At 40.1% G+C, this 15,600-nt stretch overlaps 1 protein-coding gene across 7 annotated transcripts in view; it reads right to left on the bottom strand.

Moving 5' to 3' along the window:
* SF1 (splicing factor 1) overlaps positions 1–15,600 on the bottom strand; it is a 216,754-nt gene that overhangs the window by 88,034 nt on the left and 113,120 nt on the right. For all 7 annotated transcript variants that reach the window (XM_073605054.1, XM_073605055.1, XM_073605060.1 and 4 more), the window contains one exon: positions 15,019–15,171. In XM_073605054.1, coding sequence (XP_073461155.1) covers positions 15,019–15,171 — 153 coding nt within the window. The remainder of the gene's footprint in view (positions 1–15,018; positions 15,172–15,600) is intronic.

Raw genomic sequence — 15,600 nt, 5'->3', positions numbered from 1 at the left:
TACAGCGATCTCCCCCCGCTGAGCTGTTGTGTTCAACAGGGGGATGCCCTGCTCCTGCCTCCAAAAAACTGCGGTCAGCGCTCTTAGCCATTAGCTTGAGAGTACTGATTGGGAGCCAGTTGCCTGCTGGTTTTCCAGCATGCTCGTTCATCAAAAGCCGGCCAAACGGCCAGCTTCTGTCCGACCAGCTGACATACACACGGGCCGATTGTTAGCCGGTTTTTATTGATCTGGCCATTGTCAATAAACTTATTGCATAAACAGCAAACTTACAAAACTCTTGCTAAATTCCTAATTAAGGCCTCATTCACATGGGGTGTACTAAAGCGTATGCCCATGGAGGGCCTTGTTTACCTGCACAGGGATACACAGGTGTTATGTACATCCCTGTGCAGGCAGTCCTATTTGTGACAGTTTGGACACAGCAGCTGCAAGGACAGGTCTGACATCCATGCATGTGTAGGTGCATGGCCCCATAGGCAGACAGTGAGTTCAGGAACATTCACCCACATGGATGTCAAGTTGGGAACAGTGGCTGTGTCCATGCAGCTTCTGTATCTCAATTGATATGAATTGGACTGCAAAGGAAAGCATTGCAAACCTGTGCATCTAAACACTGCCTGGCTGTAGAATGGCGCACATGAATGAGGCTTTAGGCCTTGTTTACACTTGTGGTTGGGGGGACAGCAAAAACGTGCAGGTGAGCTGCATTTCTGCTGCCCGCCAACTGCCCCCCCCTTAAGCTGCAATAGGCAGCGGATGGGGGTATTTACATGCTGTGGGCACAATGCTTCGCGTCCACAGCAAAGTTGACCTGACAGTGATGCCTCCTTCTGAACGCTACACATTCAAGTCAATAGGGAAGCATCGCAAACACCCCACAACTGTGGTTACAGCACATTTGTTGCCAAAAAGGGGGTTAAAACAGGTGGTGAAAAGGCGTTACATCACTTTCACTAACTGTCAATAGCCTCTGGAGCACGAACCAAACAAGGATTTGGCTTCAGAGGCAAAGGAGATTTAGACATGTCTGAATCTACCCTTAACAGGTTTTTTTATTTCTATTCTTTTCTTACAAATGTAATCATTTTTTCCCTACTGAGACCCAAAAGGGACTGAAGACAGTCTCTCTGCACCCTGAACTGCACTGTAATGAATGACATAGGAGTCTGTATAGACACTCCCATTCATTCACAAACTGACACAGTAAACATGGTTTACTCTGTGGCCATGATAAACAGAGTGATCGCTCTTGATCTTTTTTTTTTTTTTCTTTTTAGAATGAACAGACTGGTAAACACGTCTACTAGCCCCTCGCCGCTCTCAATCAGGTGGAGGGAAAGCCAGTGCCCAAGATTGGTGAGGTGGTGGGGGGAACATTCAAAGGGAGGAGGTATTCTGGACAACTTGACAGGTGCAATTGTTGGCTTAGTAGCCAGCTTGAACAGTTTGGCTATAAGCTCAATGAGGTCCGTACAGTGCTGTAGGTGGTGAAAGGGTTAAGGTAAAAAACACCTGTTGCAGAGGATCCACCCAGCCCCCTTATACTTATCTGATCTCTATTCCGCAATGTGCATTTGAACCAGTGACACTCCCCCTCCTTACGGGGCAGACTGATAGCCATTGACTCTGGTCAATCAAATCCTATAACGAGGGAACAAGGGGTAGGACTGAACCATGCTTTCCGTGTTAATAGACGCAGGCATGGAGGCTGGGGAGGGCACCTGCACGTGTGCCCCTATAAAAAAAAAAAAAAAAAAAAAACAACAGCTATGGGGTCTCCCAGCAGAGGGGAGGAGCAGAGCACTTCGGGGGGGTGGGGGGTGAAGAGGAAGGTCAGGGCTGCTCTGTGCAAAACCAATGCAAAGAGCAGGCAAGTATAGAATATTAGCCATTTCAATTTAACATTGTCAATGATTTTAAACACTAAATCGCTAGTACAAAACTAAAATGTATACCACTTCTACAATTTTGGCAAACAAAATATAGTTAGAACTTAGCCTACTGGAGGACTTTGTGGGATTGAACAGCTGACATGACTGGGCTGCAAGCATCCAAGGGTACACCTTGTTCTAGTGGGACAAGATTGGTAAAAAGGTGGTTAGTAAATCAAGAACAATCTGAAAGATTGTGGGAGCCTTTAGAACTGGCGCAACCAGTGGCGTTGCTAGGGGGTGGCTATTGAGGCTGAAGTCCTGAATCTGGGGCCCATAGCCTAGGGCCAGCCCTACCGTGAGTGTGTCATGGGCTGCCTGACACTGCGCTGTCCCACACAGCCGCGGCACTCTCATGGAGTCTGCACTGCGTGCTTCACTGACATCCAGAGCCAGAGATCAGTGTGTGTGTGCGTGTGTGCGCGCGCCTGCGGTCTTCCTTGCTCCACCCATAGCATCGGTAGGAACTTTCTCACACAATCTCCTGAGCAGGTGAGAGCAGACCATGGGGGAAGGGGGAAGCTTTACTACCCAGCCTCTGTATATACCCTAGCCTGTATTTATGCAACAATCTGCATCTGGTGGCAGGTGACAGAAGGAGGCTCTCCCGGGACCCTGATGTAAATATATATATATATATATATATATATATATATATATATATATATATATATATATATATATATATATACACATACATACATATACACACACATATACATACACACACACATTTTTCTAACTCTTTGTTAGATTGCAGCCATTTTCTAAAATCATTTAAGTTCATTTTTTTCCTCAGTGTACACACAGCACCCCATACTGACAAAAAAAAAAAAAACACAGAATTGTTGACATTTTAGCAGATTTATTCAAAAAGAAAAACTGAAATATCACATGGTCCTAAGTATTCGGACCCTTTGCTGTGACACTCATTTAACTCAGGTGCTGTCTATTTCTTCTGATCATCCTTGAGATGGTTCTACACCTTCACTTGAGTCCAGCTGTGTTTGATTATACTGATTGGACTTGATTAGGAAAGCCACACACCTGTCTATATAAGACTTTCCAGCTCACAGTGCATGTCAGAGCAAATGAGAATCATGAGGTCAAAAAGAACTGCCTGAAGAGCTCAGAGACAGAATTGTGGCAAGGCACAGATCTGGCCAAGGTAACAAAAAAATTCTGCTGCATTTAAGGTTCCTAAGAGCACAGTGGCCTCCATAATCCTTAAATGGAAGACGTTTGGGACGACCAGAACTCTTCCTAGAGCTGGCCGTCCGGCCAAACTGAGCTATCGGGGGAGAAGAGCCTTTGTGGGAGAGGTAAAGAAGAACCCAAAGATCACTGTGGCTGAGCTCCAGAGATGCAGTCGGGAGATGGAGAAAGTTGTAGAAAGTCAACCATCACTGCAGCCCTCCACCAGTCGGGGCTTTATGGCAGAGTGGCCCGACGGAAGCCTCTCCTCAGTGCAAGACACATGAAAGCCTGCATGGAGTTTGCTAACAAACACCTGAAGGACTCCAAGATGGTGAGAAATAAGATCCTGTGGTCTGATGAGACCAAGATAGAACTTTTTGGCCTTAATTCTAAGCAGTATGTGTGGAGAAAATCAGGCACTGCTTATCACCTGTCCAGTCCCAACAGTGAAGCAAGGTGATGGCAGCATCATGCTGTGGGGGTGTTTTTCAGCTGCAGGGACAGGATGACTGGTTGCAATCGAGGGAAAGATGAATGCGCCAAGTACAGGGATATCCTGGACGAAAACCTTCTCCAGAGTGCTCAGGACCTCAGACTGGGATGAAGGTTTACCTTCCAACAAGACAATGACCCTAAGCACACAGCTAAAATAACGAAGGATTGGCTTCACAACTCCATGACTGTTCTTGAATGGCCCAGCCAGAGCCATGACTTAAACCCAATTGAGCATCTCTGGAGAGACCTAAAAATGGCTGTCCACCAACATTTACCATCCAACCTGACAGAACTGGAGAGGATCTGCAAGGAGGAGTGGCAGAGGATCCCCAAATCCAGGTGTGAAAAACTTGTTGCATCTTCCCCAAAAAGACTCATGGCTGTATTAGATCAAAAGGGTGCTTCTACTAAATACTGAGCAAAGGGTCTGAATACTTAGGACCATGTTATATTTCAGTTTTTCTTTTTGAATAAATCTGCAAAAATGTCAACAATTCTGTGTTTTTCTGTCAATATGGGGTGCTGTGTGTACATTGAGGAAAAAAATGAACTTAAATGATATAGCAAATGGCTGCAATATAACAAAGTGAAAAATTTAAGGGGGTCTGAATACTTTCCGTCCCCACTGTACATACACACACATACATATACACACACATGCATATACACACAAAAAAGGTCCAAAGAATTGCTGCACTTAAAAACTTAGTTTATTCATTCAAAGATTTCTAAAGTTACATCTCAGAAAGTGTTCAAAAAGATTTGTGTTTCAGGCTCACATGCTCACCCCCTTCCTCAGATCAGAACACATCTAACATTTTGATCACAGACATTGCAATTTAACATTTTTTTTTTTTTTGGGAAAAAAAAAAAATCACATATGGAATCAATCTGTGGTTAATTGCTCATCAGTACAATTACATTCCTTGCTTCATTGAGCATTTCACACCACTGATATACAAATGGTTAACCATGTAGAGACTCATCTCAGTGTTCACTCAGGAACCATCACTTTGTCATTCTGTAGAAAAAATATTTATACATATATAAAAAAAAAACATAATCCAAATATTCAAAAGGATACCTTAAAATATTTTTATAGATAATGTATCATAAATCATACAAATAGATAAAGATCCAAATCTGTATTTAAACCTTTTGGAGTAATAGTATTAAGAAAATGTATCCAATGAGTGTCATGTTTTCTTAAAATTAGTTCACAATAACCTTCTCCTGTTTTTATTGATACCTTCCAGCACCATGAATTTTAATTGGGAAGTTGTATGCACCTTCTCTATAAAGTGTCTAGCTAGTGGTAATTGTATTAATTTATCTCTAATTGAATATTTATGTCTGGCTATACGATCTTAAAACTTTTGGGTTGTTTCTCCAATATAGAATAATCCACATAGACATTTTATGGCATAAATCACATATGACGATTGGCAGGTATAGTGGCCCTTGATAGGAATATCAAAGCCTTTATGTGGGCGTGATATACTTTTTCCCTTCATCATAGAACTACATTGGATACACAATAGACATGGAAATGATCCCAGGTTTTTTGGTCCCAGAAAAGTTATCCTGGGAATATTGATTGAGGGGAAAATTGATTGAGGGATCGAATGGTAAGATCCAAAGTTCTCCCCTTTCTATATCAGGGTAATGGTAAATTTCAAATTTCTTCTATAGTGGGATAACGTTCCCTCAATCAATTTCCATGTTTCCTAATTATGTTAAACACAGTATGTGAAAATGAATGAAATTGTGTAACTAAAGTTATCCTTTTAGTGTATTTGGATTTGTTTTATTTAGATTTAAACGTTCCTTTTTTATTGATGCTTCAGGATAATTTCTGTTGATTAGTTTAGTTTCCATTTTAATCTTTGTTCACGACATTGCGGATCACTAACTATTCTCTGAACCCACATTAGTTGGCTTTTAGGAATATAATTAAAAACAGATTGAGGGTGAAAACTGTCAAAATGTAACAATTGGTTGCGATCAGTACGTTTAACAAAGATCGCTAACAATTTTCATCTGGTTGATTTTCAACATGGTGTCCACGAAGGAAATTTCTGTCCCACTATACTCCATATTGAATTTCAAACCAGGAATAAGATAATTCAGATATTGATCAAGTAATAATAGGGTTCCAATGTCACCTCCCCACACTGCAAACACATTGTCCACAAATCTATACCATCCCTGGCAATTTTCCATAAAGATTTTATTATTATATATAAAGGACATTGCAATCATATGCATAAATGCGTTTGCGTATGGGGGAGCGACATTGGAACCTATCGATGCGCCTTTGAGCTGTAAATAAGTGATAGGAAATCATTTATTGATAGGAATAATATTGACCACAAACGGAACAATTTAAGTCGGGAAGAGATTACAGCATTAAACAACCTTGTCAGCTTGGCGTGATATAACTATCAAACTGGCTGACAAGGGGGAGCCATTGTGATTATGGACACTACTTAGTATGAATTTGGAAGTGTTGAAACAACAGATGTCAGTACATACAAACAACTGGACTTTTGTCCGGTATTTAAAGTACAAACCAGGATTAAAAAAAAACACTGACATTAAGACAAATTATTGATGATGAAACTTATAAATTTTTATCATGTGAATATCCCATTACCCCAGTAATATATATCTTGTCTAAGATACATAAGGATCCTATTAACCACTTAAGGGCCAGCCTCGTTTTGGATTTTAGGTGTTTACAAGTTTAAAACAGGTTTTTTTGCTAGAAAATTACTTAGAACCCCCAAACATTATATATTATTTTTTTTCTAACACCTTAGAGAATAAAAAGGCAGTAATTGCAATACTTTTTTTTCACACCGTATTTGCGCAGCAGTCTTACAAGCGCGCTTTTTTTGGAAAAAATTCACTTTTTTTTAATTAAAAAAAAATAAAAAACAGTAAAGTTAGGCCAATTTTTTTTATATTGTGAAAGATAATGTTACGCCGAGTAAATTGATATCCAACATGTCACACTTCAAAATTGCGCCCGCTCGTGGAATGCCGTCAAACTTTTACCCTCAAAAATCCCCATAGGCGACGTTTAAAAAAATTCTACAGGTTGCATGTTTTGCGTTACAGAGGAGGTCTAGGGCTAGAATTATTGCTCTCACTCTAACGATTGCGGCGATACCTCACGTGTGGTTTGACCACCGTTTTCATATGCGGGCGCTACTCACGTATGCTTTCGCTTCTGCACGCGAGGTTGTCGGGACAGGGTTTAAAAAAAAAAAAAAAAATTAATTATATTTATTTTTACACTGTTTTAAAAAATAAAAAATTGTGTCACTTTTATTCCTATTACAAGGAATGTAAACATCCCATGTAATAGAAAAAAGCATGACAGGACCTCTTAAATATGAGATCTGGGGACAAAAAGACCTCAGATCTCACATTTACACTAACATGCAAAAAAATTACATTAAAAAAAATGTGCCTTTAAGACGTATGGGCGGAAGTGACATTTTGACGTCGCTTCCACCCAGCATTGTCATGGAGACGAGTGGGTGCCATCTTAGCCTCACTCGTCCCCAGGCACAGCACAGAGAAGGATGCGATCACCTCCGCCAATACCGACGGCTCCAGCAAGCGGCGGGAGGGGGGGCCCCTCTCTCACCACCGATAAAAGTGATCTTGCGGCGAATCCACCGCAGAGGCCACTTTTATCTGACCGCCGCCGCACGAAAACAGGGATACCGGAGTTACGGCAGCTAGCTGCTGCCATAACAACGATATCCGCCGCCAAAGTTTGGCCTACATCGGTGGTCGGCAAGTGGTTCCATCCCATTGTTTCTGGGATGGAATCAGTGACAACCCCATTAGCCCAATACCTTGATAAAGGTATAAATAAACAAATCATTTATAAGGGATACTAAAGATTTTTTTGAAAAAATGAAAAGGATGTTGTCATCCAATTCTATCCTTGTCACATGGGACGTATCCAGTCATTACACTATTATCCCCCATGAACAGGGTATTGAAGCCTGTAAATGACTTTTGAGACAGATTGCTACAATAGTCGGCAATTGACTTTGTTGGACCTACTAAAAATTGTCCTCGAGGAGAATTATTTTCTCTTCAAGGAAACCCATTATTTACAGCTCAAAAGGTGCATTGATGGGTTCCAATGTTGCAACCCCATATGCAAACACATTTATGAATATGGATTGAAATGTCCTTTACATATAATAAAATCTTTGTGGAAAATTGCAAGGGATGGTATAGATTTGTGGATGATGTGTTTGCAGTGTGGGGAGACGACATTGGAACCCTACTGTTTGATCAATATCTGAATCATATTCCTGGTTTGAAATTTAATATGGAGTACAGTGGGGCAGAAATTTCCTTCCTGGACACCATGTTGAAAATCAACCAGATGAAAATTGATAGCGATCTTTATGTTAAATTCGCAACCAATTGTTACATTTTGACAGTTCAATTCTATTCTTAAAAGCCAACTAATAATGCGGGTTCAGAGAATAGTTAGTGAACCGCAACGTCGTGAACAGAGATTAAAAGAAATGGAAACTAAACTGATCAACAGAAATTATCCTGAAGCATCCATAAAAAAGGAACGTTTAAATCTAAATAAAACGAATCCAAATAAAAAAAAAAAAAAACACACTAAAAAGGATACCTTTTGTTACACAATTTTATCCGTTTTCACATACTGTGTTTAATATAATTAAGAAACATTGGAATTTATTGAGAGAAAGTTAACCCACTATAGAAAAATTTTGGAATTAACTAGGGCTGAAACAACTAATCGATTAATCGACAACTAATCGATTATGAAAATAGTTGTCAACTATTTTCATAATCGATTAATCGGCCAGCCGATTATTTGGCCTGCATACAGAATGCAATATTTGTTTACATATCAGGAAATACAGTGCAGCACACATACAGCTCAGTACACCATCCATTCATGTCAGGAAGTGCATGAGAACTTGTGAAAGTGAATGTGTGAGGAGCAATGCCTCATGGAACATGTAGTCCTGGGCAGGAAGTGAGTGGGTCTAAAAGCAGAAGTTTTTTTACCTTGCTATAGGGGCACACTATACTATAATTTGCAGCTTGCTATTGGGGCACTCTAAAGGCAGGAGGAGCCAGAGGCATCGGTGAGGAACCCCAGAAGAGAAGAATCGGGGATGTTCTGTGAAAAACCATTACACAGAGCAGGTAAGTATACCATGTTTGTTTTTAAAAAAAAATGACTTTAAAGACTGTGCAGGGAAGATAAGCATCTGAACCCAGAGAAGGTGGAGGCTGATAGACTGGAGGTAATAGAAGGCATAACTATTACATTTAAAGTAAACTTTTACATGGAGGCAGGGCACATTACGTGGGAGCAGGGCACATTACGTGGGAGCAGGGCACATTACATGTGCCCCAGTGTGAATGGGGTCTAAATAAAAAAATGTGATCTCTGAGTCTGATGTTTACCAGAGTAAACCTCTAATAGTATATACAGTATATCTCTTCTGTCTGTTATTCTCAGAGTGGATTAGAGCTTTTGCTCCCTAATCATATAGTTGATTTATATTTACCACTGCATATAGATTTTGAAGAATAAATTGACTTTTTTTAAACTTTACATATTAAATTATACACCACACTTTTTTTAAAGTTATTAATCGAAACAATAATTGGCCAACTAATCGATTATGAAAATAATCGTTAGTTGCAGCCCTAGAATTTACCATTACCATCATAAAGAAAGGGGAGAACTTTGAGGTATCGATTGGTAAGATCCAACACATTTTCTCCTCTTATTTCCAGGATAACTTTTCTGGGACCAAAAAACCTGGGACCTTTTCCATGTCTATCGTGTATCCAATGTAATTCTATGATAAAGGGAAAAGTATATCACACCCACATAAAGGCTTTGGTATTCCAATTAAGGGCCACTATACCTGCCAATCATATGTGATTTATGCCATAAAATGTCCATGTAGATTATATATTGGAGAAACAACTCAATAGGTTAAAGATCGTTTAGCCAGACATAGATATGCAATTAGAGATAAATACAGTTACCACTAGCTAGACACTTTATAGAGAAGGGGCATACAACTTCCCAGTTAAAATTCATGGCGCTGGAAGGTATCAATAAAAACAACAGGAGAGGAGGTGATCGTGAACTAATTTTAAGAAAACGTGAGGCTCATTCGATACATTTTCCTAATATTACTCCAAAAGGTTTAAATACAGATTTGGATCTTTATCTATTTGTATGATTTATAATACATTATCTATAAAGGTATTTTATGGTATCCTTTTGAATATTTGGATGATGTTTTTTATATATGTATATATATTTTTTCTACAGAATGACAAAGTGATGGTTCCTGAGTGAATAGTAAGATGAGTCTCTACATGGTTAACCATTCGTTTATCAGTGATGTGAAATGATTAAGGAACGAAGGAATACAATTGTACTAATGAGCAATTAACCATAGATTGATTCCATATGTGATTTCTTTTGGAAAAATGTTAAATTGCAATGTCTGATCAAAATGTTAGATGTGTTCTGATCAGAGGAAGGGCGTGAGCATGTGAGCCCGAAACGGAAATCTTTTTGAACACTTTCTGAGATGCAACTTAACGAATAAAACAAAGTTTTTAAGTGCAGCAATCCTTTGGACTTTTTTGCTTATATGTATGGTCAGTGGGAAGACCTGATTGTTTTGCACTAATTGTGGACCGGGTGCAGCTTTCCTTAACCACATTTGAATATATATATATATATATATTAATATGACTAATTACAGTATCACATAATATTGTAATGGCTTAGAAACTGGGCTGAATCTTCTCCATCCCTAATGCCAGTAGGCCTAGAACTTACATCGACAATTAACTTAAAATTTGCTTCATTATTAGTTGGCGCCAGGGGCATTGCTAGGTCTACAAAAGATCTGGGGCTAGAGCCCATAGCAGCAAAGTAAAGAGTCATTTGCTTGGGCGGGCATACACGTATATATGTGTGTGTGTATGTATACACACACACACAGTATATTATATACGTTATGCCAGCCCAAGCATATGACTCTCTACTTCGCTGCTATGGGCTCTAGCCCCAGATCTTTTGTAGACCTAGCAATGCCCCTGGCGCCAACTAATGAAGCAAATTGTCGATGTAAGTTCTAAGCTATTACAATATTGTGATACTGTAATTAGTCATATTAAGTGGACAAAACCATACAGTCAAAGACTGTCATTTCTTGAACTTAGAGACATTTACATGGATCAAATGGCTGGAGCCCAAACTATGCTTTTTTGGATCTATTTAAAACAGAGCCGGTTGTGAAAAAATAATGGGACAATCTGGGTCACCACGATCAAAGCATAATCACTTTTGCTGCAGGTTACAGGAATGTAAAGCATGTTGATATGACAAGAACAAAAAATTTTAAAGGAGGACATCTTCACAAAAATTGCACTCTCCTTACTGTAAAAGACAAAATGGGACCAAATACTCGCAACCACCACTTATTACAAATATAACAAAAGTTAAACCTGAGTGGCAAAATGAAAAAGTATAAATTTGTCTTCAAAAAAAGATGAGGGTAACAACTGGCAGGTGTATTAAATATTTTTATCTTCGGTGAAGGGTGTGGACAGCAGCTAATGTGAGTGCAGGTGTACAGCATCCTCTTGGTCCAGCGATGTCCACGAAAGCCTTGCCTCTCCAGAGATTGGCTTTTGGCGGCAGCGGGAGCCATTGGCTCACTGCTGTCAATCACAGCCAGTGAGCCAATCAGGAGACAGAGGGTGGTGTGTGAGAATGGACAGCTGCGGGTTGGGAGTGTGCCTGCTTGGGTGCCCTCACAGCAAGCTACTTGCTGTGGGGGCACCCAGGAGTGAGGACCCACGAGCAACGCCGAGAAGAGGATCCGGGCTGCTCTGCGCAAAACCAATGCACAGAGCAGGTAAGTACACGTTTGTTATTTAAAAAAAAAAAAAAAAAAAAACACAAGGCTTTAATATCGCTTTAAGTAAAATTCTGAATTGTTACACATTAAGAGATTATATAAAAATTTTAGGTCCCATTCACACCTGATCAATTTTCAGCTTTGGTGTGGGTACATCTGCTGTCTGTATTGTACAGTTGTGAACCTGAACTTTTTTGCAAACGTGCCAGCAATGTAGCTTCCCACCATATTCAACATACGTTTACCCCCCCCTAATTTTTTTCCCCTTCTGTTTTATAAAAAGGTTATGTCAATATCTGCAGCTGCCATCATATCAGTGCCAGTGCAGATAGTGGGACATATGGGGGGGAGACAACTGCACTACAGCCCTAAAATGATTTCAGGAGTCATGTCATCTGCTGGTGTTGGTCCACTGTGTTTTATCAAATTCAAAGTCAGCGCAGCCCTCTACCCGAAAATTCTGGAGCACTTCATGCTTCCCTCTGCCGACCAGCTTTATAGATATGCTGATTTAATTTTCCAGCAGGGCTTGGCACCTGCCCACACTGCCAAAATTACCAATACCTGGTTTAATGACCATGGTATCACTGTGCTTGATTGGCCAGCAAACTCGCCTGACCTAAACCCCATAGAGAACCTGTGGGGTATTGTCAAGAGGAAGATGTGACACCAGACCTAACAATGCAGATGACCTGAATGCCACTATCAAAGAAACCTGGGCTTCCATAACATCTCAGCAGTGCCACAGGCTGACCGCCTCCATACCATATTGATGCAGTAATTCATGCAAAAAAAGCCCCGACCAAGTATTGAGTGCATACTATACTGTACATTGACACACTTTTCAGCAAGACAATGTTAAAAAAAAAAAAAAAAAAAAAAAAAAAAACATTTTATTGGTCTTATGCAATATTCAAATTTTTTGAGCTACTGATTTTGGGGTTTCACTAGCTGTATGTGATAATCATCAAAATTAAAAGAAAAACTCTTGAAATATAACAGTGTGTGTAACGCATCTATATAAAATTTAAGTTTCACTTTTTGAATTGAATTACTGAAACTATTTGAAAATATTCAAATTTTTTAAATATGTATATATATATATATATATATATATATATATATATATATATATATATATATATATATATATATATATATATACACACACACATACACACACACACATATACATACATATATACACACAAACACCCACCACTGTCTCTACTAATCTTGGAGAGTAAGCCAGCCTGACATATTGAAACCAATGGGTGTGAACTGAATGTGTTCCCGCTGGGTTTACAATGGGTGAATCATATTGTAGTGGGGTTATTTCAGTCATTTTTTACAGTGCATTTTTTACAATGGTGCTTGCTCACATGGTGACTACAATTATGGAGTAGCACGACCTCACATTATCAGTGGTGTTTTCCTTGAGACACATTGGATTTGGACTATTTGATATACAGGCGGTTTACAGGTTACAAACAAGAAAGGGTCTCTGTAGGTTTGTTCTTAAGTTGAATTGGTTTAAGTCGGAACAGGTAAATTTTTTAAGTGTAGCTTCAGACAAAAAAAATCATTTACGTTTTTTGGATAGCATAGAGAAGGGTTAACCCCCCAGTAACATTTGTTTTGCTGTCTGTACCCCGTTCAGAAGATTTTACGTCACTTTCTGTCCCAATGACAATTGGATTTTGAAAACTTTGGGTTGTTGTGGAAACTGGTGATAAAGCTTTAGTGGAGACACCTTTTTCCCACAACTCTTACAGGAGTGAATTGCCCTTTCTAAGGGGGTAGATCTCCTCACTTCCTGTTGTCTCCCTCCGTTTGTAAGTAGGAGTCCTTTGTAAGGCCCCTTTCACATGATAAGCCCGCTTGAATCCGCCTGTCCGTTTTTCAGGAGGATCCGAGCGGGCCATCCATTAACTCCTATGGGCAGGCGGGTGTCAGCGGAGAGGTGTCCGCTGACACCCGCCTGCCATCCGATCCACTAAAAGGAGACGTATGGAAATATGTTCAGCCATCCATCTGACGAATCGAATGAGATCTGATGAAAACAGACATGCTGTCCGTTTTCGTCCGATCTCCCCATAAGCATCAACGAGCCACTGACAGGTCAGTTAGCAGAGACGGAGCTGTCATCCACCGGCTCAGTGGAGATCAACAGAGCGATCTCCCGCTGAGCTGGCGGACGCGGCTCCTCCCCGTTTGGAAGGGTCCTTAGTCGGACGTTCATAACTCAAGGACAGCCTGTACTCACCTTTGCCAGATTTCATTTTGATATGAAGTTTTGTTTGTAGCAATTTTCCCTATATTAATGCAGCAACATGCAGCAAGTAAAATAAGTATGGAACACAATTTTTCTAGGTAAATATAACAGTGCTATTGTCATTAAATATTCACCACATCGGTAACAACCCATGCAATCCATACATATAAAGAAACCAAAACAAATAAGTTCAGAAATGAAGTTATGTGTAAATAAATGAAATGACAGGGAAAAAAGTATTAAATGCCAACTGAAAATGTATTTACTACTTGGTACAAAATCCTGTGTTGGTAATAGCAGCTTCAAGATGCCTCTTGTATGGAGAAACTTAGTCGCAAGTAATGCTCAGGAGTGATTTGGGCCGAGGCACTTGTGCACATTTCTGGAGGAAGATCGGGCTCAGGTAAGTATTAGGGGCTGCTGCACACAGGTTTTTCATCTAAGTGCATAGAATGCATTAGAATAAAAAACATTCTGTCTTTAGAATCAGTTTAAGGTTTAAAAAAAACATTTTTAGAGTACCTTCACACTGAACGCGGCGGCCATTAAAGCCAAATCGCCGCTTGTTTTCGTGCCGCTAGCGGGGCGATTTTATCCGCCCAAAAAAGGGTTAAAAACTGTTTTGCTGCTCTTTCAAATCGCTTCTCAGGTGCTTTGAAAGTGCTGCCCATTCATTCCAATGGGCAGGGGCGTTTTGGGATACAGCGCTCCCAAACCGCCCCAAAGATGCTGCTTGCAGGACTTTTTGAAACGTTGCGCAAGCGCACCGCCCGAGTGTAAAAAGTCACACTGGAATGAATGGGAGGCGGTTTTCAGGCGCTTAGCAGAGGCCACTTCCAGCGCTAAAGCACCTCAAAACTGCCCCAGTGAGGGGTCTTACAACCAAGACTGGAAGGGATTTTTCCTTCCCATTCAGCAAAATTAACTGCTACCAGTGAGTTATTTTTAAATTTCTTTGAACCAGAGCTGCAGTTGAAGTTGGGAGATTGGTATCAATGTTCAGCCTACTTTCGAACTTGGCTACCTTAGCTATGCAACTAGACTGAAAATGGTATAGTGTCGGTGATTTTGAATCATTTACACCAACAAAATTTTAAACACTACAAAACAAAATGATTCCCCTTAAACTTCTACTCACTTGTAGTCTGCAGGTGGTTTAAAGTCTGGATTTAACCCCACCATTTCTGTGATTAGGTTGTGACGCTCCTCTTCCAATTTCTTTCGTGTCCTGAACTCACGCGTGTTAAGACGCTTCCCCTCACTATTATAAATGGGTTCAGGAGATGGCGATCTGTATGGAGGGAGAATGCAAGATGTCAAAATGAAAACATGCAAGATAGTGGCTGGAACGGTCTCGTTTCCAGCCTGTATATACCCATTGTAACATTTTGCTGCAGGTATTTCCATACTGTGGCTACTTAATCACCCTCCACCAGTATCTTCTGGGTGGGTTACCCTTTTTTTCTCAGTGTAAGTACAACACCTGTTGTGGGTTCTTAGAGTTCGGCAGAAATACTTGACAATGTTTGCAGCATTTTCTCAGTAGCAGTATGGCCTATAGCACAGCATGAAGGTTTACGAGTGACCTGAAACATACAAGTCTTTAGTAATGCCAGTCTTTAAGTAACTTACTAAATTGATCACACTAATTTTAGAGGCAGCATGGACTTTCCTACTATATCAGTTATGCTATAGTTTTTTATTTTATTTTTTATTCTAT

The sequence above is a fragment of the Aquarana catesbeiana genome, linkage group LG11 (assembly GCF_042186555.1).
Source record: "Aquarana catesbeiana isolate 2022-GZ linkage group LG11, ASM4218655v1, whole genome shotgun sequence".
In the NCBI taxonomy this organism is placed as follows: domain Eukaryota; kingdom Metazoa; phylum Chordata; class Amphibia; order Anura; family Ranidae; genus Aquarana; species Aquarana catesbeiana.
Note: the sequence above shows the minus strand (reverse complement) of the source record. Positions and strands in the feature narration are given on the sequence as shown.